The sequence below is a fragment of the Anabrus simplex genome, chromosome 13 (genome assembly GCF_040414725.1).
Source record: "Anabrus simplex isolate iqAnaSimp1 chromosome 13, ASM4041472v1, whole genome shotgun sequence".
NCBI lineage: Eukaryota > Metazoa > Arthropoda > Insecta > Orthoptera > Tettigoniidae > Anabrus > Anabrus simplex.
This window is the reverse complement of record NC_090277.1, coordinates 41,121,108-41,148,804: the sequence shown is the minus strand read 5'-3', so window position 1 is coordinate 41,148,804 and position 27,697 is coordinate 41,121,108. Positions and strand designations below refer to the sequence as shown.

The 27,697-nt window shown below is 39.5% G+C and overlaps 1 protein-coding gene across 1 annotated transcript in view; it reads right to left on the bottom strand.

Annotated features, from left to right (window-relative positions):
• klar (klarsicht) overlaps positions 1-27,697 on the bottom strand; it is a 1,195,270-nt gene that overhangs the window by 705,351 nt on the left and 462,222 nt on the right. The window contains exon 4 of the mRNA XM_067157231.2: positions 1,267-1,397. Within this exon, the coding sequence (XP_067013332.2) occupies positions 1,267-1,276 (10 nt within the window). The 5' untranslated portion in view covers positions 1,277-1,397. The remainder of the gene's footprint in view (positions 1-1,266; positions 1,398-27,697) is intronic.

Genomic DNA, 27,697 nt, shown 5'->3' with positions numbered 1-27,697 from the left:
AAAGTAATAAATAAGTTACAAGATTGTGAGTAACTGCAAAAAGACGTTGACAATGTTGTGAGACACACAGCAGGGAATGGTATGATGATAAACTGGGTTAAAAGTCAGGTTGCGAGTTTTACTAATAGGAAAAGTCGTCTCGTGTGTTGAAGGGGTGAAAGTTCCTTATGGGGATCACTAAGTACCTAGGTGTTAATATAAAGAAAAATCTTCATTGGGGTAATCAGATAAATGGGATTGTAAATTACGGGTACAGATCTCTGCAAATGGTTATGAGGGTGTTTACGGGTTGTAGTAAGAATGTAAAGGAGAGGGGATTTAAGTCTCTGCTAAGACCCCAACTACAGTATGGTTCCAGTGTATGGACCCTCACCAGGATTACTAGTTTTGAGAACTGAAAAAAAATTCAAGAAAAGCAGCTCGATTTGTTTTGGGTATTTTCCGACAAAACAGAAGCGTTACGAAAATGTTGCAAAGTTTGGGCTGGGAAGACTTGCGGGGAACGAGAGAGCTGCTCGACGAAATGTTTCTAGAGACGGGGTGGAATGACATTATAGACGAATGAGTGAGTGGTGTTTTCAAAAGCAGGAAAGATCACAATATCAACATAAAGTTGGAATTCAAGAGGACAAATTGGGGCAAATATTCGTTTGTGTGAAGAGGAGTTAGGGTTTGGAATAATTTAACAAGGGAGATGTTCAACAAATGTCCCAATTGTTTTGCAATTATGTAAGAAAAGGCTAGGTACACAACAGATGATAGGGAAGCTGCCAGCTGGGCGACTGTCGTAAATGCAGATCACTGGTAATTGTACACAATGAATGATCCATATTCTATGTCCTAATTTGTGAGTCTGCAAGTGTTCGGTTACTGAGAAGTATACTTCCCACATGGTTTCTTTTCACAGTTCCAGTATTTGAAAAAATACCAGAAAAACAGTTTTCCATTTCTTGACCTCCTCACTACAAAAAAAAGTTTAGTTTTCAAAAAATCGTTTCTTAAATAATTTGGCCAGGAAATGGCTAAATGTACTACAGGTTGGGAAAATAAAAAAGACCCGGAAAATATTTAGAAGATTGACGCAGCAATGACCCTTATTAAACAACAGAAGAAGTGCCCATCACAGGAAATGCTGGAAACCGTGATTTCGATGCACCAATCGGTTGCTGGCACATGTGTACGCGTACGTATCTCCCAAGTACGTCACTGTGCCATTACGTGTGAGTAAGTGAGACGAGAAGCATGATTTGTGTCCTTCTAACTTACCGACAGGCATTTTGATGATATCAGAAGCTCAGTAGTAGATGTTAAGACAGCGCCGCTCCATCAATAAACAGATACGTTCAATGTAGTAGACTCGGTGCTTAATGTGTGTTGGGTGATGTGTGATGTGTAATCTGAAACATAAACAGAGACGTACGGCCTTCAAGAACACAAAATACAATTATCACAAAAAGGAAAGCACGGGGAAAACAGTACAAGGTTTACAGTTCACAACAGGGTTGCCAACTTTTCTTGTCAATATAAGGGAGACTTTATTGCGAGATAAGTAGTAATAAAACTCTGTTAAAACAGGTTGCACATCACACAAATAAACAAATAAACAAACAAACAAACAACTGCACAATAGTTACTAAGTACATAAATCTTACTTTAAATTGTTATATTTAATACTAGCATGCACCCGCAGCTTCACCCGCGTTTATTAATTCAAACATTAGATTTTTACTATTTATTTAAAAGAAAAAAGGCATTGCATTTGTTAACACAGATCGTTTTATGTAAATTGCATGAATGAGATTTTATTTTTAATTATACTGTTGTCTAGAGGTATATCGGCCAGCGCTCCCCGGGCACTTTATTGAATGTTTGTTTTTATGCTTTTTATTACTTGTCAATTATGGGTGAAGCGAATTTTTGTGCATTTCATTATTGTGACGTTGCCTGACATTCTACAACCTATTTTGTAGTTTAGAAGTGTTAGAGGCTGAACCTGGATTTAAACAGCATGCAGAGTGACACAATTGAACTCAGCAACCCTGAAAAGTATTGATTCGACATATATACGTCGTTTTCTATCATGTTTTCATGTCAACCCCTTCCCTACGGGTGCTAGGGGTATCGTACCACCACAGCGTAATTTTGTTTGTTTTTGTTTTTCAGATAATAAGTGATATGTGTACCAACTTAGGTGGAGAGCTATACTGGAACATCCACACGTACATCCATAATCTCGGTCATTTTGTACATTTTCCTTTTAACACTTTTTTTTTACCCTCCATGCCGATAAACACAACCAAGTCACTGCCACCAGTGAACTCCTTATGTGACCAAATAGACGTAGCCCTCTTAAGAAATCTCTGACAAACCACACACAACACTTTCCGCTTTGTTAGGAGAGGCCAAGGAGTTACTCTTATTCCACCCTTCGTCAGAACAATCTCATATTTAAACGGATTGTACACACGGTCTGCTCGTCTCTGGAATCTTTTACCATCTGGAGTAAAATTTCTTCCTCTTCCTCACTTCCTCCACGCAGTAAAGAAAATGTATATGTAAATAAATGTATAATCCTCGTATTAATTAGAATTTCAAGAATGACGTGTGCAGATATAGTTGAATGAGGGCCAATGTAGTGGTTGTGAATGAGTGTGTATGCAGGGGTGTGAGTGAGGGTATAAATGACTGGGTCTTTTTAATCTAGTATGTATAGCATAAATCAAGATAATTATTATTCAAAGAGTACAACGTTAGGAGTGTAAATATGTAAATCTGAAAATGTCCACACATATGCAAATATTCAGTAGAGTTTATGTAAGCATACATGTGGGGATGGAGGCACTTCCGTACATGTGGGCTTGTCCTTTCTCCGTGTACAACCCTTAGATTGTAGATGTACAAAAATAAATAAATAAATAAACAAATAAATAAATAAATAAATAAATAAATAAATAAATAAATAAATAAATAAATAAATAAATAAATAAATAAATAAATAAATAAATACATAAATAAATAAATAAATAAATAATAGACTTAAAACGGCATCTGGAAAGTCGCTATTCATCTCAGGGATTCCGAAAACTATGGAATTGACGCTAACATCGGTAGTTTTCGATTATTTTTACATGTCATCCACACCCCATACCCCAACCCTACAGGTGTTAGGGGTGTCCTACCGCCTCAGTACGTTTTTGCGAAAGTAAGTCATATGTGTAGCAAGTTCGATAAAAATCTATACTGGAACATATATATATATATATCTATAATCTCGGTCACCTTGGACATTCTTTCTCACCCCTTCTAACCCCCATTTTGATTGGGGCGCTCTGGAAACTAGGGAAGGAAGGATATTGGTTGATAACATTAAGCTTTTGATTCGGCTTCGACAGTGTTCATTTAGATAACTTTTCCAAGTGTTTGCGGAATGGTATAATCGCATCTTTATTAAACAAAACTTCGTCACTGAGTGTGCAACCCAGATAGTAAATTGTTTCGCTGTCCGAAATTGAAGGAATAATTTCTCCAGCATCAATATGTAGACTGCAATGCATTAGCCTAATAGACATTTATTTGCCCTAAAAACTGGAATCAGCACACTGAAGGGTTCCATAAATAACCTAAGGAACCACTTGTATTGCTTAGACAAGGGTTCCAAAAGTAATTATCATATGAGGCGTCCAAAATCATGGTTTGGAGAAAAACAGGAATTTGTATAATATGCAGAATAAAAATTATTTATGAACTGCAGTTTTATTTCTGAGACAGTTAATCCTAAAAATATTCAGTTTAAGATTATAATATTAAGCAATTATCACAAAACATTACAACTTTTTGATGATGCTTGTTGTTTAAAGGGGCCATAGCATCTAGGTCATCGGCTCAAACGTTACAACTAAAAGGACTTACAATGGTTCTGCATGGAAAATTACAGTCTTTCGAAGTTTAAACATCTCAGCTGAACTAGAAACGAAAATTCCATTGCTTAACAAATTAGTTATACAGAGATGCATCATCACTATCATCTTGTTCACTGTTACTTGCATGGTGTTTTTCTCCTAATTTGGTGTTTACAATCACAGACAAACGTTTGAAGAATGGATGTCGACTTGTAGAAATAAAAAGTAATAAATCTATCATATCCTCTTTCTTCTGTTCTGTTACTGGTCTTCTCGCTGTATACAGACACACTGTTTCATATTCTGCCTCTACAGAACGTTCAATATCAGTATCTTCACTGCTTAAATCCACCTTTCACATCAGAATGGACCAGCTTCACTACTGCACAGGGAAAAGGAGGGAAATTGCTGCGTCAAGTGGGGAAAAGCGGAGTACTATGGACCTACTTTGCCTCTGAAAAGAAGACATCTTGTTGTGTACAGACATGCAATTATTACAAATTTCCCAATTTTGGGCTTACACCACTTCAGCTCTGTACGCCTCATATAAACCATTTTGATGAATATTCTAATAAGGATGTGTTTAAGGCCTTAGGCTCAATTAATTAATTATTTATTTAATTAATTAATTTTAAAATCGTTTTTATGTAGCAATGTTCTTTTACTATACTCTGCTCATCCTCAGTAATATTGGAGAAGTCTTGAGAATAGAAATAAAAAAGCAAATTTTTTAAATTACACTTAACAGTGAATTATGTTAACTATGACCACGGCCTCCTATACACATGTGTTATTGAACTGGTTATAACGCTGACCGTGAGCCATTTTTTTACTATACTCCGAAAAAGCATATTCTGAGTTAAAATCTTCCCAATATTCCTACTTTAACACCGCCCTATGCCTACTCGGCATCGAAGCCTAAAGAACGTCGGTCGGGATATCATGGCAGAGATGAGGCCCGCAACCCGCTGAACACCCAAGTAAGAAGGGAAGAATGCAAATTAAATCACTGGAGAAGCCCACACTAATCACTATTTCTCCGCATCGTGGATGGACCTGGGGCCTATTCCATAAAAGTATGGTCTTATACATTACAAGTAAAATCTCTAGTAACTAGTACAAATACCAGAGTTTCTCTTCCATAAAAGAATTTTCTACAGTTGTACTTTACTACTCCATACTTACAAATTACCAGTGAATTTGTATGGGTGTGTTCCACGAAAGTACAATACTTGTAACTTATTAGTGAATTGAGAAGTATTCTCTACCAGTGAAAGGACAATAATATATAAATGTACGAGTGCTATTTAAATACGCTTGTTTCAGATACATTTTGATAAATATGTGGTCTAGCAGTAGTGATAGTGATGGTGATGAAAATGAAAACTACCGTCTGTACAGGGAAAGAATAAACTTCCAGTTTAACCCTGTATTTGAATACAATGAACGTTTTAGGTTAAGCACAACACAAGTGGAAGAACTTTTGATAAATATTGAGCGTTGGTTAAAACATCCTATGAACAGAAATAAATCTCTCTCTGCTAAACAACAGTTACTAACAACACTACGTTGGCTAGGAAATTGTGGTTAGTACCATGATATTGCCGATAGGCATGGGATGGCAAAATCTTCGGTCTGTAGGAATACATTCTGTGAAAGCTGCAATATATAATATAAAATTTCCTCAAATTGTTCACTGGCCTGAAAATACTGAACAAACATGTTCCAAGAAGGACATTCCTGGAATCATTAATGAGCAGAATATCTCTTACATACGTCCAACTTTTCCCCTCAAAAGCACCATGAGCTTTTCCCAAGTCAAATATTTCCATCCAACCATTTATTTTGTCTTGTTTTTTCAGACTCTAGCTGAATGCACCGAAACGAATATCTTTCCTTATATTTCCTTCAAAATGAATACCTAACTTCGTTTCTCTTGACATCATTTTAAGAATTCATGCAGAGTTTACAACTTCGGCCGAATATCGTTATTAGCGGCATCTGTTTCCTAATGACAGACCAAGGTATGTCAGACTATCGTGGAACATATACGAGGATTGTGGGATAACAGAATGGGTGATTATAACGGAGTAATTTCCTATCATCAAAGCAATAAACTGAAAAATAACATCGTAGCTTTAAGAAATTAACAGGAATATTAGTTCTTTGAATCTTTGCTGCATAAGTTACCTTAAAATACGATGTTACGATAAACGAGACAAGCATAACCTAATTCAACGAATGGAATACGAAGATAAACAGCTGATTCATGCTATGACGTAGTATGTTCATTGAAATGTCGCCACTTGTAAAACTTGTAACAATTCACTGGTAATATACAAGAGACGTTCAATCTTTTGTGGAACAGCAATGTACAACTCCATACATTACAAGAACCCACACTAGTAACTTGTAATGTGCAAGACCATACTTTTGTGGAATAGGCCCCTGGTCGATAAAATTTGAGGCTCACGGTTCGAACGGAATTTCGTACCTAAACTGATCAAGCCTCACGCAGTGAATGCACATGATCTTGAACATTCTGTTCACTTGTGCGATATCCTGCAAGTGCTAAAGAGAAGTTACACTGCAGTGAAGGTGCATGCCCTGGTGATGCTTGCATGTTGACGACTGCGTGGTGTGGAATGCAGATCGCGTGCTCACTTGATGAGAATCGAACCCCCAAGTGCCTGGCGCAGAGCTCTCTCCACCTTCATCACACTAGGAGTCCGACTGGCCGACCGTCATGCGTCTTTGTGCAGCAAAGGAGCTGGCGGCGCGACTCAGCACGGGATCTTAATACGCTCGCAAAAATGGTAACTCTTGATATGACAAGGCCGAACGGACCCTAGCACATCACAAGGAAAAATGACTTTCTAACACTGAACAAACTACACGCAGGCACAGAAATAATAATAATAATAATAATAATAATAATAATAATAATAATAATAATAATAATTTTCCTGCTGGCTCCGCCCGCAATGTACAAAGTATGGTGTTGTTTGTTACTATCCTCACCAATGTATTTGCAAAATTTCGAGTTAATGAAATAAAGCACATGATCTGCTGTGGTAATAGAATGTAATATTATGTCAACAAAACACTTGAAAATACATCACACAAAGAAATTCAATTAAACGTTCCTTGGAACAACACTAGGCGCCGAACTGTTAAGAAGTCCTTCAAGATCTTCGTCATGAAGACAAATGTACTCATAACGTTTCTCAGAATCTACCAATTTAAGTAGTTATTACCTCAAAACAAAAAGCATGATCCACTGAGTGTTTTGGACCAAAACACACTGCGTGTCCCAATTAGAACGAAAGATATAATTGCTTCAAAGAGAAAAAATGTTGAAGAAATGAGACGTCAAATTGAATGTGCACTCATTCCTCAGAATCAACCAATTTGAATAGTTAAGAGCTGAAATGAAAGAGCTTGATCCACTGAGTGTTCTTAGGCCAAAACGAACTCCGTACCTCAATTAGAGCCAACGATATAATTGCTTCAAGGAGACAAAAAATTGAAAAAATCAAATAATTTGAGGAAGGCGTAAGTTAAGTGATTTATAGTACCTGATGACAAATCTGTGCATGAATACCTTTCAGTTAAAAAATGAAGGAAATCGACCGGATAGAATGGCAGGAATGACCGACTTTAGTTTTCATAGATAGTTTTAATATATAGATAATAATAATAATAATAATAATAATAATAATAATAATAATAATAATAATAATAATACTCTCTGTGCTTCCAAATCGTGGAAATCGTTGAGTGTGATACACATAATACCTTCACGATGTTGATGTTTTGTTTCCCCATTTTGTAATCGCCATATTATATCTAACTTTTCTTCAGTATTAAACATTTTCCCTTCCTTTTGGTACATCTTCACACCCAAGGCTTGCCTTGACTATTTGACAGGCTGATGCGAAATCAACAAACTACTGAAAACAAGAGGTTGAAAATTAGCTTTACATTCTTGTCAGCAATCCCCAAGCGCGTAACAAACAAAAATGAGCACTGGACGTTATACTCAATCCATTTCTACAAAAATGTAATACAAATACGCAGTTATATAAGATATGTCGTAATACGCGATTTTCTACATATAGTATTAATATAGGGTTCAGACGGAACCGTTACTTTTCGCTGTTATATCAAATATGTCGTTAAAAGCGATGTCACAGTAAACAGTTTCGACTGTAATAATAATAATAATAATAATAATAATAATAATAATAATAATAATAATAATAATAATAATAATAATAATAATAATGTCCACCTCTGTGGTGTAGTGGTTAGCGTGATTAGGTGCCACCCCCGGAGGTCCGGCTTCGATTCCCGGCTCTGCCACGAAATTTGAAAAGTGGTACGAGGGCTGGAACGGGGTCCACTCAGCCTCGGGAGGTCAACTGAGTAGAGGTGGGTTCGATTCCCACCTCAGCCATCCTGGAAGTGGTTTTCCGTGGTTTCCCACTTCTCCTCCAGGCAAATGCCGGGATGGTACCTAACTTAAGGCCACGGCCGCTTCCTTCCCTCTTCCTTGCCTGTCCCATCCAATCATCCCATCCCTCCACAAGGCCCCTGTTCAGTATAGCAGGTGAGGGCGCCTGGGCGAGGTACTGGTCATTCTCCCCAGTTGTATCCCCGACCCAAAGTCGGGATCTCCAGGACACTGCCCTTGAGGCGGTAGAGGTGGGATCCCTCGCTGTGTCCGAGGGAAAAACCGACCCGGGAGGGTAAACAGATTACGAACGAATAATAATAATAATAATAATAATAATAATAATAATAATAATAATAATAATAATAATAGAAAATCAACAAGGTTAATAACTTTAAATAGCTAAGTGAAATAATTAAGATTAACGAACTCCATACGGAAGGAAACAGATCGAGAGCAAGAAAAGTGGAACTAGCGTAACAACTGACTAAAGATGCTTACAATAAGAAGAATCTCTCAAGGAAAACTAAACTCAAACACTACAACAGAGCAATATATTTGCATGCCACAGAATGCATGTTTCAAAACTGGTCAAATAGGAGAGAGAGAGAAACAGAAGGAAAATACTGAGAAAAATCCGGGAACCATTAAAAAACGGCTCAGACAGGATCATAAAGAGGAGGGTTTTTTGTTGCATAATGAGGATGGATAACAGCAGATTGACGAAACGAGTGTTAAACCACAATTACAAGAATGACAACCAGTGGATCCAAGGAGTAAAACAAGACAGAGATTGGAATAACAGAAGATGTAATACAAGACAGAACAACTTTCAAAAGATTGATACAAAATTTCAAGGATTTCCAGGAGAAGGAGCAGAGGAAAGGTGAAAACATCTGAACGCAAGGAGAGGATGAAGAGCTATTGGAAGTCAAGGAAAGCAGGGTCAAGATGAATGCACGGGTTACTTTCCGCGGTCCTTAGATTATCAAAATCGATCATGATAATAATAATAATAATAATAATAATAATAATAATAATAATAATAATAATAATAATAATAATAATAATAAAGCCTTAATGTCCTTTCAATTGACATAGATTTCAGGAGAGCTGGAATTTTGACCGACATAAGTTATTTAACGAGCAAGAAGTCAGAGACACGGAGTTGTTGAATTTGATCACCCTTAAATGCCATTGGCCTTACTTAGGAACGAACGTGCTATTTTAGGAATAGGAAAACAATTAACACGATGTGCCACTAAGGTCCAGAGTACCAAGGTATTAAAATGTAAGGCCCCACACCGACACAGAGAGGTCTTATGGCGACGATGGAATAGGAAAGATCTAGGAGTGGGAAGGAAGCGCCAGCATTTGCCTGGTGTGAAAATGGTGAAACCACAGAAAAACCATCTACAGGGCTGCACGTACTCGATAAATAAATAAATAAATAAATAAATAAATAAATAAATAAATAAATAAATGTATATCCAAATAAGTTGACAAACAGGTGAAAAGTAATCAGTAATAGGTCCGTTCACTATGAGAATATATAGCTGTAAATTAATCAAATGTAATCAAAACAGCACCCAGATGGATAACAGCTGAGAGAGAAAGGATTCAGAAAGTGGAGAAATTCAAATACATGGGAGAGTGGATAGACAACAACCTGTCAGAAAGAGAGGCGCTGTTATCAAGAATCAATAAGGGCGAACTTGGCATATAAACTACAGTATGAACACTTTAAGAAGAATATCTCGATCAATGCAAAACTCAAACACTACCAGACAATCATACGACCGAAGGCTTGATATTCAGCTGAAAGTTTGAACCTGATAACAACAAGACGCGTCAGGAAGTAGGAACTAATGGAGAGAAAGATTCTGAAGATGGTACTGGGACCCCGAGAGAACAAAGGATGGATCATACAGAAAAAAAAGGAAAACGAGAATTATATCTCAAGAGAGGAAAGATCACAGATACCATCCGGAAAAGGAGAGCCATGTCCTTCAGACATATCTACAGAACGAACCTGGGAAGACTGACTAATCAGATAAAATATTTTGAGACCAGGAAAACTACAGTGCGCTGGTACCAGGAAGTGAAGTAGAACCTGGAATAAATGGAAGTACAAGGAACGGAAATAAGCAACAAGGATGCTTACAAGTCGAGTATCACGGCCACCAAGAGTTTTCAAGAAAAAGTTAGATCCCGCACCCAAGCGTCATGGACAGAAGAGAGGAGGAGATTGCAGAGTGAAAGGATGAAGGAGAACTGGCCGAGGATTAAAGCCCAGAATCAGATGAAGCAGAATTCGAATTAACATGGTACATAGTCGGCCAAAACGAAATAAGAAGATCAAAAGATAAGTAAAAGGGTCAAAAACTTTGCCTTAATTAATGCATTTCCTGACATTCATATTACACTAGCTGTTACCCACGGCTTGGCTCGCGAGGATTTCGTAATTTAATAAAAATTAATTGTTCCTCGGTACTGCACTAAGACATTATCTGAAAATCCCTCAAGTATAAAAACTCACAGGGAAATTGTATTTCATTTACCCCAGAACCTCTTTGTAAACCACGTTTGTGGCATTGCCTTTTGCGGCTAAGATGACCAGGCTACTGGCAGAGCGAAATCTGGAAAATGCGACATGGAACTCTACGTGTGAGAAAGTCCTCTTTTTAAGTCAAAACAAAAGGTTCCTTTATTTCTAAAGGAGATTCAAATTACCAATTTTCCGTCTGTAATATCTTAGTTTTTTAGATATAAGAATCCTCATAAACAGAATTCAACTCCTTCACTTATTTTCGATTTCCAGCATAAGCTGCTTTTTCCGAAAACAAAAAGTACGCCTTTCTTTATTTTTAAAGGAGATTACAAATACCGATTTCACGCCTGTAATATGTTAAGTTTATGAGATATACTCATTTTAAAAACTGCCCCACTCCTTGGCTGAGTATTCAGTGTTGAGGCTTTCAGTTCACAGGGTTCCGGTTTCGATTCCGGGTAGCGTCGGAGATTTTAATCGCGTGTAATTAATTCTTCTGGCTCGAGGACAGGTTGTTTGTGTCTGTCGCAACACTCTCCTGTTCATATTCACTTAACACATCACATTACCAAACACTACAGGAATACGCAATAGTAATTATATACCTACACATAGGATTGGTGTCAGGAAGGGCATCCAGCCGTAAAACAGCGTCAGATCCATATGTGCGACAAAGTTCGCACCTCCAACCCCACAGATGTGGGAAAATCGGTACAAGAATAAGAAGAGGAACAAGAAGATGCTCATTTTAATAATAATAATAATAATAATAATAATAATAATAATAATAATAATAATGTTATTTGCTTTACGTCCCACTAAATACTTTTTAAGGTCTTCGGAGACGCCGAGGTGCCGGAAGTTAGTCCCGCAGGAGTTCTTTTACGTGCCAGTAAATCTACCGACACGGGGCTGTCGTATTTGAGCACCTTCAAATACCGCCGGACTGAGCCAGAATCGAACCTGCCAAGTTGGGGTTAGAAGGCCAGCGCCTTAACCGTCTGAGCCACTCAGCCCGGTGATACTCATTTTAAAAATTCACCCGCTTTTTTATTCTTTTCACCCCTTAAAGAGGATTGATTTTCAAAAACAAGTGTATTCATTTATTGTTAAGAGAGATTCCAAGTAGGGCCTACCCATTTTAACGTCTGTTCAGTTTCTGAGGTATATCTATCCTCATATAAAGAATTCAACTCCTTCCTTACTTCTTTTCAGCCCCTACCTCTTAAGTGGACTTTCTGAAAACAAAAATTTGTATTCTGTTATTTTTAAAGGAGATTCCAAATACCAATTTTCATGTCTGTAACATGTTAGGTTTTTGTGATATATTGTAGATAATCTTGCTGCTGTAAGAATCCTGGAGCTGACGTTGCTATGGTTATGGCAGTTCATTTCTTTATCTGATTCCTAGAGCAGAGGTGGCGAGGTGCCAATATCTCCATAATGGTTCATTTTAGGGCCTTAAAGCATGGTTTTCGGTCCCGTAGAGCTTACTGAGTTTTGTTCTTTGCGTCAAGGTGCTTAAATTATTTTTGCCTCGTCCTTGCACGACAAATTCGATATTTCGTCTATATTAGCCTATTATTTTTATTTATCCCTGTTACCCACCCACCTCCTCGAAATGTTTTGAAAATAAAATACAGCGCATGTCCCTCAGGGATAATGTATATTCACATTAGTAAAATATTTTTTAGAATCGGTCCAGTAGTTCCTGAAATTAGCCATTACATACAAACAAACTCTACCTCTTCATATATTAGTATACCTAGGTAGATTAGCCAGCAAAATGTTAAGTTAATGTACGTAAAATAGAATACAAGACTTTATTGTGTGACAGACAGTAAACCTTAATGGCACTAAATTAGAGTGTCTGCGTAATAAAGCTCAGGTCATACGATCATTAACAGCTCAGACAAAACGTCTGCCATTAAAATTCATGTATGCAAACGAAATGGAAAGCTATGTGAAAGTCTTTTTATCGATTAACGCAAAGTAATAAATTGTAGAGACGGGCGCCGCAGCATTGCAGACTGACCTTCCTGCATGATGTATGAGCGGCAGCCTTGGTCGTACTGACCTCAGGGCTCACGTGCTGGAGCTCTTAATATTGACCGGAAAACGGAGCTTAATCTTCTCCGTTGGGGACGGCAGTCGTGGGGAGTGGACTTAGAACATCCTCGTTCGAACAACAGCTGTGAAGTCCACACAAATGAAACAGTTACACACACGTCTAATGCTTCATCCTTATTTTACACATCTGAGACCTATATTATTATTATTATTATTATTATTATTATTATTATTATTATTATTATTGCTATTTGCTTTACGTCGCACCGACACAGATATGTCTTACGGCGACGATGGGATAGGAAAGGCCTAGGAATTGGAAGGAAGCGGCCGTGGTCTTAATTAAGGTACAGCCCCGGCATTTACCTGGTGTGAAAATGGGAAACCACGGAAAACCACCTTCAGGGCTGCCGACAGTGGGGCTCGAACCCACTATCTCACGATTACTGGATACTGGCCGCACTTAAGCGACTGCAGCTATCGAGTTCGGTATTATAATTATAATAATAATTATTATTATTAAGGCTATATGATTTGGCACCGTAGTTAACCGGTTCGAGTTCCGAAATGTCGAAAAACATTCACCATCGGAACAGTAGCCGATAGGGAAGGAGATGTACTGATCTATAATTTCTGATCACTATGCTTCTAATCGCTGGTGAAGTAGAACCATGGTGTTCCTCACATAATGGTACTAAACACACGCTTCTTTTAATTTGCTTTACGCCGTACCGACACAGATAGGTCTTATGGCGACGATGAGATAAGGAAAGGACTAGGAGTCGGAAGGAAGCGGCCGTGGCATTAAGGTACAGAACCAGTATGTGCCTGGTGTGAAAATGGGAAACAACGGAAAATCATCTTCATCATCTTCAGGACTGCCGACAGTGGGGTTCGAACCCACTACCTCCCGGATGCAAGCTCACAGCTGCGCGCCCCTAACCGCACGGCCATCTCGACCGGTAACACAATCAGCGCCCAGAACCGTGGTGTAGTACTAATCACGGGTACGAGTACCAGGGCGTGCAGTTATAGAAGGAAATCAAAAGGCTGTATGCAGGATTTCTTATGGACCAGCCCGACACTATATAGGACAATGGGTACAAAAGAAACAAATGGAAAACTGGAAAAGTACTTCAGGATGCAGACTTACAAAGGAACTGATAAAAGGACCAAACAAGAAGCATACTAAAGTACTGTTGAAACTCAGCAGAGAAAATATAACATGGGTAGTAGGACTGTTGACAGGACACTGCCATCTGAAAAAAACACCTACATGGAGTAATACAATACAATAGATTTATTTTGTCTGGCAAGATTAAGGCCATTAGGCCCTCTCTTCCATCTAACCAGAAAAGACAGTTTTTACATGTGCAAAATTGAAATAAGTACACTTACAATTGAAACATCTTGCAACTGCTAAACAATACAATATTATGATTAAAAAAGGAAAAAAATAGGAGAATGATGAAGATGATGATGATGATGATGATTTACACAATTATGACATGATTAGCTAATTTCTATTATCCTTGGTAATAACAGTGGGATTATATAAAGTCTCTAGTTTGAGGGAGGCTAAATCTACAATATCTCCATAGCATTACTTAGTAGGTAGCGGTGACAAAGTTGCCTAAAACTAGCAGGTGAGGCTCCTCTGACAGAGACGGGTAGTGCATTCCATTGTCGTGCCGAAGAAATAACAAATGAGTTTGTGTATCGTGTGGTGCGGTGAGGTGGAATAGATAAGAGTGTATCAGATTTTGACCGTGTTCCAAAACTGTGATTGGATGAGAGGTGGTGAAATTGACTGTACAAGTAGGGAGGTGAGCATGAGGAGAGTATTCGACGAAGAAGGCATAAAGCATGAAGATTACGGCGCTGTTTGAGTTTTGGCCAACCGAGTTCATCGTAGGCAGGTGTAACATGGTCAAAGTAACGTAGGTCACATATATAGCGAACACAGGCGTTTTGCGCGCGTTGTAGTTTGTCGTTAAGAGTAGTAGTCAGGTCGTTGTACACGGCGTCACAGTAGTCGAAGTGAGGCAATACCAGAGTGCAACATAATGTAGGAAATGCAATGAAGCAGAGGAATCAGCCGAACACATACTTTTCGAATGTGAGGCGCTGGGTAGAATCAGTCTCTCTACTCTAGGACTACCAGGTGAAGAGAGAGAAAAAAATCCAAGACGACCCAATAAGAACAACCTGCAGCTTTGTGGGAATGAAGGAAAACCATGGTAACAAAAGATCTTAGAGGTCGACGCTAATTGAGAACTAATATTTATAGGCCCCATGAAGAAAAGAAGCAGAAGAAGAAAAAGAATCACGGATATTGTAAACCCATAGTGATCCACCCGCGATGATATTAATCACAGAGCCACGGTATTCCTCACATAATGATACTAATCACAAGTAATCTCATAGTTCCAATTCCATCATAACTTGGTCGCCCGTTTTAGTCGCCTCTTACGACAGGCAGGGAATACCGTGGGTGTGTTCTCCGTCTGCGTCCCCCACCTACAAAGGGTGGATCATAGTGTCCCACCGTGACCACAATATGATGCACCTCAATGCGGGACAGTTGCTGGGTTAGAGGATTTCTGTTCTCCCTACCCCCTCTGAGTACTACGCAGATAATGGGGACAGCCTGTTTAATGCGGAAGTTTCTTTGATCCATCTACAGCTGTTATTAAGAACAGCGACAAATCTTATCCGCACAGGCATAGAATGGAAGACAATACAGAAGCGTAAATAACGATGCGGGATTTTTTGCTTTAAAAAAAGCAAAGCATGAGGCGACTGTCAAGGATCGAACACGCGATAAAGCGGGCGCCTGCTGTTCATAAACAGCCCATCTCATGTCATCGATCAGGCGACCCAAATACTTGCCTCTGCATTCTTGATAACTTGGTCAAGGCAGGCCATAGTCTGCGCCGGAACTCGTTCAGCAAGAAGAACAAGAAGAAGGAAAACAATCTCTAGCTAAGATAAATAGTGTATCGTGTAATACAAAGGAGGCACACAACGGTGCTGCGAACTTCACAATAGGACGTGGATAGGCTTCGTCAGAATGGGAAGTTTGATGTAATCAAACCAAGAGTTTGGCTGATTCCAATGTGTAGGTTCGAAAGCGAAGCAGGTGACTTGAGATGTTTATCGTAATGCTTTAAGCGTGGTGGCAAATAGGTTATTTCGAACTTTAGATTTTGGAGATTATTTTTTAAAAGCAATTCTCTGTCCTTGTATACAGTCGAACCTCAATATCTCGAATTTTCCGTATCTCGAAGTAACTTAAATTTCCCGGTCATTTGTCCTATTCTTCACGTAAATAATAATCTGTGGTTCAGTGGTAGGGTGTCGGCCTCCGGACCACAAGATAGCGGGTTCAAACCCGGCAGAGGTAGTCGGGATTTCTGAAGGCCGGAAAAATGTCCATTGGACAGTCCCTGTCGTAAAATGTCGGCATGTAAAAGATCTCTGGTGACACTTTTGGTGTTTACCTGACAAAATTCATTAATTCTCAGCCATAGACGCCCAATAGAGTTTCGGTTTACTCGGTCTGTCATGTAGTGTGCCTAGAGTAAAACAGAACGTCGAAATTGAGGAGCAGACAGTGTGATGGTGTCAAATTGATATGTCTGCACACAGCAGCTGAGGCCATACGATTATTATTACTATTATTATTCACATGCATTTATTATTCCATTCTCGAAGCAAATATTTCCTCCCTTGAAGAACAAAATACTCTGTAACTCGAATTATGTGCAGCATTAACTGTGCAATACGGCATTAGTGGTTTGTGAGGAACAGTTAACAAGTAAAGAAAGGGTTACAGTGATGCTAGGAGCGACAGTATTATGACTGGAACCGAAAAAACTAAAACTTCCAGTGATCGAAAAATCGGCGAAGCCTCATTGTTTCTCGGGCGTGAATTCATTACCGGTCACGAGCGAAAACAACCCCCGAAGTCGCGGATGACAAGCTCCATTTACAAACCTCGACTGCGTGGTACTGACCAGAAGTTTCAGCGTGAAGGGAGGAAAGGTTAACCGTAACAAACAGAAGAGACTAACGGATTTTTTCGAAGGGTGTTAACGGAGGTACGTTTGTTGTTTCACTACTGTATGTGCTGTATCCTGTCTTATAAAATGTTACTATAATGAAAACCTACAACCTGTTTTCCAGACAGTGACCAGGTCAGGAATGGAATGAAGGAAGCCCCCATACTGCGGCGAGGATGGGAATTGTGCCGGGTGCGAGGCCTGTCGCACTCCTCTGGGGCAATGATTAATGACTGACAAATGAAATGATATGATAAAGGAGAGTGTTTCTGAAATTAAAGATGACAGGGAAAACCGGAGCAACCGGAGAAAAACCTGTCCCGCCTCCGCTTTGTCCAGCACAAATCTCACATGGAGTGACCGGGATTTGAATGACGGAACCCAGCGGTGAGAGGCCGACGCGCTGCCTCCAGAGCCACGGAGAATCCCTAAAATGTTTCTATAATAAGGGTTATGATTAAAGTGATGCCGTAAAATAGAGTTTGTATATTTTTAAGTACTGTTAAAAATAATGTATTCAGTACAAGCCCTTAGATGCATCCTAAAAATTTAGCTCCGAGGTGATTCGAGATCCACTGTATTTTTGTGTTCTATGTCCTTGTTTGTTTTTGTGCATTAATTGCTTGAAAGGAGCCTCCGTGGCTCAGACGGCAGCACGTCGGCCTCTCACCGCTGAATACCGGGGTTCAAATCCCGGTCGTTCCATGCGAGATTTGTGCTGGACAAAGCGGAGGCGGGGCAGGTTTTTCTCCGGGTATTCGGTTTTCCCTGTCATCTTTCATTCCAGCAACACTCTCCATTCTCATTTCAAGCATCTTTCAGTCATTAATAAATCACTTTGGGAGTGGCGGCCCCATCGTACTAACAGCTTCATTCATCCATCCCTGACCCGGTCAATGACTGGAGAACAGGTTGTAGGTTTTCATTCTTTCAACTGCTTGAAAATAGAACTAGTTCAGAAACGTCAATCATTCAAACGAAAATTAAGCCGGGCTGAATGGCTCAGGCGGTTGACGTGCTGGTCTTCTGACCCCAACTTGGCAGGGTCGATCCTGGCTCAGTTCGGTGATATTCGAAGGTGCTCAAATACGTCAGCCTCCTGTCGGTATATTTATTGGTATGTAAAGGAACTCCTGCGGGACTAAATTCCGGCAGCTCGCCGTCTCCGAAAACCGAAAAAGTACTTAGTGGGACGTAAAACTATAACAATTTTAATAAAATCAATGAATTATATAACATTTAACAAAAACTTGAATCTTACGCAAGAAATATCATCTTCAATGACACTTGTGTAAATGACTTTATGATCAATTATTAAACAATATCAAAGGTATTTATGTTGACAATTGGGCTTCAGTGAGAATTTATGATAAAATGAGTTCTTTGCTCAGGGTACTTACAGGGGTTACACAAGGCGGTAATCTTTCACCTTTGCTCTTCGCAGTTTACAAGGATCATCTGCTGAAAGGTATAAAATGGCAGGGACGGATTCAGTTAGGTGGAAATGTAGTAAGCAGTCTGACCTATGCTGTCTAATATCTTGGAACTTGAAAATAGGTGCAATGAGTACGGTATGAAAATTAGCCTTTCGAAGACTAAACTGATGTCAGTAGGTAAGAAATTCAACAGAACTGAACGTCAGATTGGTGATACAAAGCTATAACAGGTCGATTATTTCAAGTATTTAGGTTATGTGTTCTCCCAGGATGGTAATATACTATGTGACATTGAATAAAGTTGTAGTAAAGCTAATGGAGTGAGCTCGTAGTTGCGATCAACAGTATTCTGTAAGAAGGAAGTCAGCTCCCAGACGAAACTATCTTTACATCGGTCTGTTTTCAGACCAACTTTGCTTTACGGCAGCGAAAGCTGGGTGGACTCAGGGTATCTTATTCCTAAGTTAGATGTAACAGACATGAACGTAGCGAGATTGATTGCTGGTACAAACAGGTTGGAACAATGGCAGGAGATTACTCGGAATGAGGAGATAAAGGTTAAGTTAGGAATGTACTCTGTGGACGAAGCTGTACGCATAAACCAGCTTCGAGGCGGGTTCATGTGAGGCGAATGGAGGAAGATAAGTTACCTAGGATAGAGGGAGACCAAGACGACGATGGTTAGACTCAGTGTCCAACGATTTAAAGATAAGAGGTATAGAACTAAATGAGGCCACAGCACTAGTTGCAAATAGAGAATTTTGGCGACGGTTAGTAAATTCACAGAGGCTTGCAGACTGAACGCTGAAAGGCATACATTATTTTTCGCAAACATAAAACTATTTTGAGGGTATCAAAGCCAAAATTACTCGAATCATCTGCTGACCGTACAGAAAGCAGAGTTAATAATAATTACTAATGTTATTTGCTTTACGTCCCACTAACTACTTTTGAAGGTCTTCGGAGACGCCGAGGTGCCGGAATTTAGTCCCGCAGGAGTTCTTTTACGTGCCAGTAAATCTACCGACACGGGGCTGTCGTATTTGAGCACCTTCAAATACCACCGGACTGAGCCAGGATCGAACCTGCCAAGTTGGGGTTAGAAGGCCAGCGCCTTAACCGTCTGAAGAAAGCAGAGTTGCCAAAATCATTTTTCATTATGTTCCTATACACCAATCAAAATGGCCCTACTGTCACCCTAAAAGTCCGTAATCAACAACAAAAAATGCATGTAAGTAAATACAATTCACAGTTCTTCTTTGCTCGTATTGGCCTACTAAGGACTACGTTATTTCAGCTGTGTTCTTTAGGCTATGATCTTTGCCCAGTGCTCCTTCATTCATTGCCACTGTTACTCTTTCCTTTCCTCTCTCCGCGCCTTTCACTTTGGTATTTCTTAAAAACCCTGGTGGTCTTTTAGTTTCCTCCTGGGTGGGTTGCGTTCTTGTATATCTTCATAAGTGATCCCCATCCACTGTACGTCCCGTTTCACCTCCTTGAACCAAGTTGGCTGGGTCTTCTTTTTTTTTTTTTTTTTTTTTTTTTTTTTGAAATGGCTAAAGATCTGGTTCGATAAACGTGTTGGTTTCATTCTTAGCAAGAGGCCATAAAATGCAATTCTCCTCCTTCGCATGACGTCAGAGATCTTCTGGACATGAGTATACAGCTCGTGGTTATGCCGACGTCTATATTGATCTCTGTCTTTAATTTTCCGTAAACCGGGCGAGTTGGCCGTGCGCGTAGAGGCGCGCGGCTGTGGGCTTGCATCCGGGAGATAGTAGGTGCGAATCCCACTATCGGCAGCCCTGAAGATGGTTTTCCGTGGTTTCCATTTTCACACCAGGCAAATGCTGGGGCTGTACCTTAATTAAGGCCACGGCCGCTTCCTTCCAACTCCTAGACCTTTCCTATCCCATCGTCGCCATAAGACCTATCTGTGTCGGTACGACGTAAAGCCCCTAGCAAAAAAAAAAAATTCCTTAAGATCTTTCTTTCTTTCTTTCTTTCGTTTTTCCATTTCCAATGTTTCTATCAGGCCTTTCTCGTTCATAGCAAGGCATTTCGCTGCATTCAAATCCTCAGTCCATATCATTGAACGTAAAATTCACTATTATTATTATATTGGAATACGTTAAGCGAATGATTCAATCAATTATTCTGTGGGTTCTTCTTGTGGTTTCAATAGGCTTTTATTTTTTTCGAGAAGGCATTTTTACATTCTTTCGACCACTTCGGTCTGTACTCTTTTTGTTGTGGTTGCTCTGATGTCGATTCTCATTTGTTTACTTTGTGTCTAAAAATGTCTCTAGAATGTCTGTTGAACTTAGGTTTGCGTTTTTTAGGTCCTTTCGAAATTCGTTTAGCCAGAGCGTTGAGGTTTTTAGTGAGATTACATTCGTCTATTCCTATTATCTTTTTCGATGTTTGAAAACTTTTCTGTTGTTTTGATTGATTATAACCTGTAAACATCTTGGATGTATCTTGCTCCTAAATCCTTCCTAATGAACTTCCTCTATTTTTTTATTTCTTTAAGTACTTGTTTTCTGTTGAATGCCAGTATTTCACTTGCGTAAAGCACTGTTGGTTTTAAAACTCTGTTGTAATGCCAAATTTTGTATGTCTTCACATGGATTTTTTTGTCATAGGTGTTTTGGACTAACCCTAATGCTTTTTTTTTTAACTTTTTGGAGACGAGTTTGTTGCGAGATCTTTTTAAGGCTTGTCGGTTTGATAAATTATCCGAGGTATTTAAAGTAAGGGAGACCGTCACTTGTACCATATTTTGTTCTCAGGCTCTTGATATCAGTCTTTGAACATAGGAATTCAATTTTTTCGAAAAAATTATAGTGAATATTGAATTTTTACGACCGCACCGTAATCGAAATCCATTTCAACCTATTAGGTCACGACCTAAAACCTCCCAATTTCGCATAGGTTGCTCTACTAATTGAGTTACGCTGGCCTAGGACATCTTTCTTCTGTTGGAAAGGATCTAAGCTACAGGTCTAAGCTAGGGGAAGTTGTGAGTTCGGACCCCACTGGTGTCCGGTCGACCATTTTTGTTCTGTACTTTAACATATCTTCAACACGTACTAAATATACGTAACACGACCTGTTAGGTTGAAAGTCTATTTCGAATATCTGTAGTGCCACCTTTTCTGCACTATCTTAAAGTATCTCGGGCTGTTTAACAGCCGTCTCCTCATCCTTTTAGTATCGCCAGATCATCTGCGAAGGCGAGGTACGGTATGTAGAGGTTATCTTTGGGAAACTGACATTTCTTGAGTTCTATTATTATTATTATTATTATTATTATTATTATTAGTCTGCCTCTGTGGTGTTGTGGTTAGCGTGACTAGCTGCCACCCCTGGAGGCCCGGGTTCGATTAGCGGCTCTGCCACGAAATTTAAAAAGTGGTACGAGGGCTGGAACGGGGTCCACTCAGCCTCGGGACGACAATTGAGTAGAGGGGGTTCGATTCCCACCTCAGCCATCCTTGAAGTGGTTTTCCGTGGTTTCCCCACTTCTCTTCCAGGCAAATGCAGGGAATTAACCTATCTTAAGGCCACGGCCACTCCCTTCCCCTTCCTTGTCTATCCCTTCCAATCTTCCCATCCCCTAAAAAGCCCCTGTCCAGCATGGCAGATGAGGCAGTCTGGGCGAGCTACTGGTCATCCTCCCCAACTGTATCCCCGACCCAAAGTCTGAAGCTCCAGGACACTGCCCTTAAGGCGAAAGAGGTGGGATCCCTCGCTGGGACCGAGGGAAAACCAACCCTGGAGGGTAAACAATTAGAAAGAAATAAGATTATTATTATTATCATTATTATTATTATTGTTGTTATTATTATCATCATCATCATCATCCTCATCCTCATCACTGCATAAACCATATGGATCGTCCGTGGACCAGATAATTATGAACCAGATGCCATGTGTGAGTTTTGAACCAGGAGGGCCATTTCACCTGGAGCAGTGAAAATGTACTCATACCCCTTCGTTCACTTTCGCGCACGATTCACGCACAGCTGATGTTATCTGTAGCCCTGGCCAGTTTAAGATAAAGAGGAAGAAGAGATGCCTGTACGGTATTTTTTCGTGACTAAGTCATTCCGCTCCAGATGTTGCGAGTTCGTTAAGACCGCTATTCAGTCAATCGTGAGCCTAGTCTGAACATCCCACGCATACAAATGTTTCACGCGAAGAAGCTGATGAACCCTGAAAGTCTCGAGAGAAATTCAACACCTCGGTGCAAAAACCGGTCAAGTCAAGTATTTAGAGGAGATAATAAACTCCTGCTGGAATTTCCAAATGTGAATTTAATACATAATCACATTGTTCACACAAAATGTAAGGTAATTATCGGTCATACTGTATGGCTACCATCGATTTTGTGGATTTTCGTTTTGTACATACACACTTTAAGGATGATATGCTAAAATGTTATTCAGGCCTATTTGTTAATTACTAGAAAACAAAACCATAAAGCCCGTTTTCCTTTCAGTTTGCTTTTCAAATAAGACGACTGGGTAGTTAATCATAGATGTGGAACCCTTACACATACGAGGGCTGTAAATACAGTAGTGGCAACGTAGTCCAGACACTCGCAGAAGATCGGGCATGCGCAAATAGGATGTGGGAGATACCAGGTGGCGCCGTTGTCGATTTTGCCATTCTAACATTTTAAACAAAACTCGCTCTATATATGTATAGTACATAAGAAATAAAAGAGGTCCATTATCAGTGCCTTGCGGAACCCTCGTCTTTATCATTACAGGATCGGATAAAGCTTCAGTTACTCTGATTCTCTGAGATCTGTTTTCTAGAAATTTAGACTTACACTAAACCAATATTATGCCTTGTCCAGTAGTCCTCATTTTCGAGAGTAGTCTCCCATGATCTAGCCAATCAAAAGCCTTCGACAGATCATTAGCGATATAGTCCATTTGACTTCCTGTACCTTGCTTGAGTCCTGCAAGTTGAGACTTAGTGGAATAACTCTTCCTAAACCCGAACTGCCTTCTGTCAAACCCAGTGATTGTAAATTGCTCAGTAGCCGATGTGTAGTGTGCATTCTTCAAGGGAGGGCAGTTGATGTTTAGTTTCAAAGAAGGGATTTCTGACCCACGATATTTTCTCGACCAGAAACGGAAAGTATGGTCTGAGCGTGGATACTAGTCATTCCAAGAGTCTCACAATTAAATCACTTACACTGCCTTGTAGTATTTCTTCTTTTACCACTGCCAACTTGTACTTTCTATCCGCCAAGTTAAGAGTTACATACACTGTATATATGTAATACAACAGTGAAGACATAGTTCCTAGATTTAGATTAATGATCAATGAATTGTGTGGGTACAATAAAATTTCACTCTTCAAATACTTACAACTTACAGTACATTATCGTAGCAGCCCCCCAGAGGACCGCGGACCACAGTTCGGGAATGGCTGTTCTAGAGTATTATGAGGTGAGGCCTCTTTCATTAAAAAAAAAAAAAAAAACTTGGCCATCCTCAATACTTCTCACCACAGTCTGCAAGATGACATCGACCATCTGTACTCTAGCGCATCTCTTTGATAATATGTCTCTCAGTCATGGCCATCCATCAATACTTCATATCACAGCCTGCAAGATCACAACGACCAACTGTATCCTAACGCCTCTCTTTGAAAATATGTCTCTCAGTCACGGCCATCCATCAATAGTTCACACCACACCGACCATCTGTACTCTAACGCTTCTCACTGATAATATGCCACTCAGTATTGGCCGTCCATCACTAATTCCCATCACCGCCAGTACGGTTGCTAGGTAACATCACCTCACACATTTTATACCGCTAATTCTAGATTACCCGCAATCAGAAGGCATATTTATGCCAAACTGAACTCAATCTACTTTTGATTCTTTCTTTTGTTTCCGGCTTTTCACCTAATCCGAAATAAGAACTATTTCCGAGGCAAAACAGAAGGGTACAGACATTTTTCTAAAATGTAGATGCTACTTACCTTGAGTTACTGAAGCACACACACAGGCTATTCTCTAGAATTAACGAGACGTAGTAAACTCGATTGTGAAGAACATAAACAGCTCCGGTACTATATGCGTGTTAGCGACGAGTTCAACAAGGGAATAAACGTCCGAATGGAATAAAGTAGGCAAGAAACTGGGACATTCTCTAAGCTTGTTCTGAATACCAGACCCCATCATCATCAGTTTATTATACCGCATATGATACACAGAAACATAACAATACTCTTTACTACTCACCGTAATAATAACCACATCTTATACAATGATACTGCTTAGACAACGCTGCATTGTCCATTATTGTTCATGTCATCACGTATCCATAATTTTATAGCATTCGTCCTTAATCTCCACATACGAGATGGCTTCTCATCTCTTCAATGATCAAGAGAATGGAAAAGAAAATTTTCGCCCTCGTACATTTTATCTCCTACATGGAAAAGCATAACATCACGGATATGTTTTTGGGATTAGATGATAATGATGATGATGATGATGATGATGATGATGATTATGATTGTTGTCTAAAGGGACCTAACAGCAAGGTCATCGGCCCCTAATGGTACGAGATGGAACGAATTACAATTTTAAAATATATTCACTGACTAGAATTTAAAACAAATGATGATGAATTATTATGAAATTAAAATAATTAGTGGATCCAATTTGCAATGCCTTATTTTGTGATAAAATTATAGAAAATATAGATTACGCTTGAAGTAGAGTGACATATATCCTTCAAGTTAGAAGTTAAAATAACACATTAAAATACACAAACACAAAATAAAATAGAGTCTATAGAATAAACGCGTAGTTTACAAAAAAATAAATTAACACATAAATACATTTTATACACGATAAATAGAGCCCTTCACGGATGCGGATATCCCCGAAGTTAGTGTCTTGGCGGATAGAAACTGTATGGCAGTGCAGATAATTTTGCTGATAATTTCTAAATAATGAAGTTACTTACAACAAAAAGTGCTTATCAACAAAACTTAAAATAAAGTACAACACAGTAGTGAAACCAGAATGCCTGTACGCCAGCGAATGTCTAGCACTGAACTACAAGCTTGATAAATTAGAAATATTAGAAAGAAGAATTAAGAAAAATAGTAGGTCCTCTAAGAATTGCAGAGTTTTTGAAATTAAGAAGCAACAATCAAATTTGCCAGAAAACATATCAGAAACAATAAGAAAAAGAAGATTGCTATTTCTTGGACACATTTACAGAATGGATGACAATAGACTAACTAAACGAATCTCCAAGTACCTTTGGAAAAATAAATCAACCACCACCCGTATTCAAGAAGTCAAGAAAGACCTGGAAAGGAACAACATAAGAGAAGAAGAATTATTGGAAAGAAAGATTTTTAGGAAGAAAGTCTTACAAATGGAGGGATTCCAAGGGAGGAAGGAAAAGAAAAAAGGCACACAGTGGACTGAAGACAGGAAAAAGGAGCACAGTGAAACAATGAAAGAATACTGGAAGAAAAGGAAAGAACAACTAAGGAGGAAGAATTGAAATTGTAACGTGGTCCTCAGAAGACTGAAACGCAAGAAGAAGAAGAAGAAGAAGAAGCAGAAGAAGAATAAGCAGAAGAAGAAGAATATTGATTTTTCACTCAGGTATACTCTTACTTCTGCTTGTGGTTAGGCGACGCTTTACAATGGTACAGGAGAATTGTGATATATAAAAGAGCCTTGAGACCATAAAGCCGTAAATTTGACCTAAGCCAAACTGACTCCTGCCCGCAATTAATGGAAAGAAGGAACAAAGGTCAATACGTGTTGTCGCAAGAGAAAATCCCTCATAAACCTGCGACTGTAGGGGTTCTGGTGCCAGGTATCAGGCCTATTGTATTACGTTAATAGATCTATCATTTTCAATATCTTGGGTGTAATATACTGCAAGTAAATATTCATAATATCCGCGGATAACCATTTGCGGATGCGGTTGTTATTTTGTATATCCGCGCAGGGCTCTTAACCATAAAAGGTGAGTAACGCTGTACGTATTTTTTAACTGCTACTTTTCACAGTTACTTTATTGTAGCAGTGACAGGTGTAGCAGTGACAGGTGTAGCAGTTACACAAAAATAACCGTTTGTCACACCACTGCCATGGAGTGTCTTCCATAGAACCGAAGAGGTCTGATGGAGAAACTAGAAGTCAGAGAGAGGAGAATTCTCACGAAGATTTTAGGTCCGGTAAAGGGAAGATGAAGAATTCCGTAGACGGCACAATTCTGACCACTAAGAACGCATAGAGATGCTCTCTGATTGTACTATAGGCCTAAAAGGGAGAGAGGCCTTCTATGGCCAAATAGTAAGACTGCCTTCCAAATGACTGACCAGTCGCCTGTTCATCTTCTAGCAGAACAAGAAGATTCGTACCACTTGGCTGACAGAAAGTGAGAAGGGCATTGAAGAACTGGGAATATCAGATCTTGAAGATAAACGGTCAGTACGACATACCCTGAAAGAAGTCCATGGATTTCAGGCAAAACCACGGAAGAAAGGTAGCCCCTGGAAAGATGAAAGAAAATACGTGAATACTGGGCAAAAGTCAAATCCCATCAGTTAACAAGTTGTCCAAAGTAGGCCTATTCGAACTAATAATAATAATAATAATAATAATAATAATAATAATAATAATAATAATAATAATAATAATATGACCTCAGGTAACCATGTGCAAGAACTTTTATTGACCGCCATTTAGGTTGCCAGCGTGTCAGTTTCAACGCTCCATTTTACTCCACCAGATGTAAGAGAAACGAGAACACTACGTAGACTTAAATTTTGTTGCGTAAAATATATCACGTCCGCCTCTGTGGTGTAGTGGTTAGTGTGATTAGCTGTCACCCCCGGAGTCCCGGGTTCCATTCCCGGCTCTGCCACGAAATTTGAAATGTGGTACGCGGGCTGGAATGGGGTCCACTCAGCCTCAGGAGGTCAACTGAGTCAACGATTCCTACCTCAGCCATCGTGGAAGTGGTTTTCCGTGGTCTCCCACTTTCCAGGCAAAATGCCGGGATGGTAACTAACTTAAGGTCACGGCCGCTTCCTTCCCTCTTCCTCGTCTATCCCTTCCAATCTCCCACCACCCCCTGTTCAGCATAGCAGGTGAGGCCGCCTGGGCGAGGTACTGGTCATCCTCCCCAGTTGTATCCCCGACCCAGAGTCTG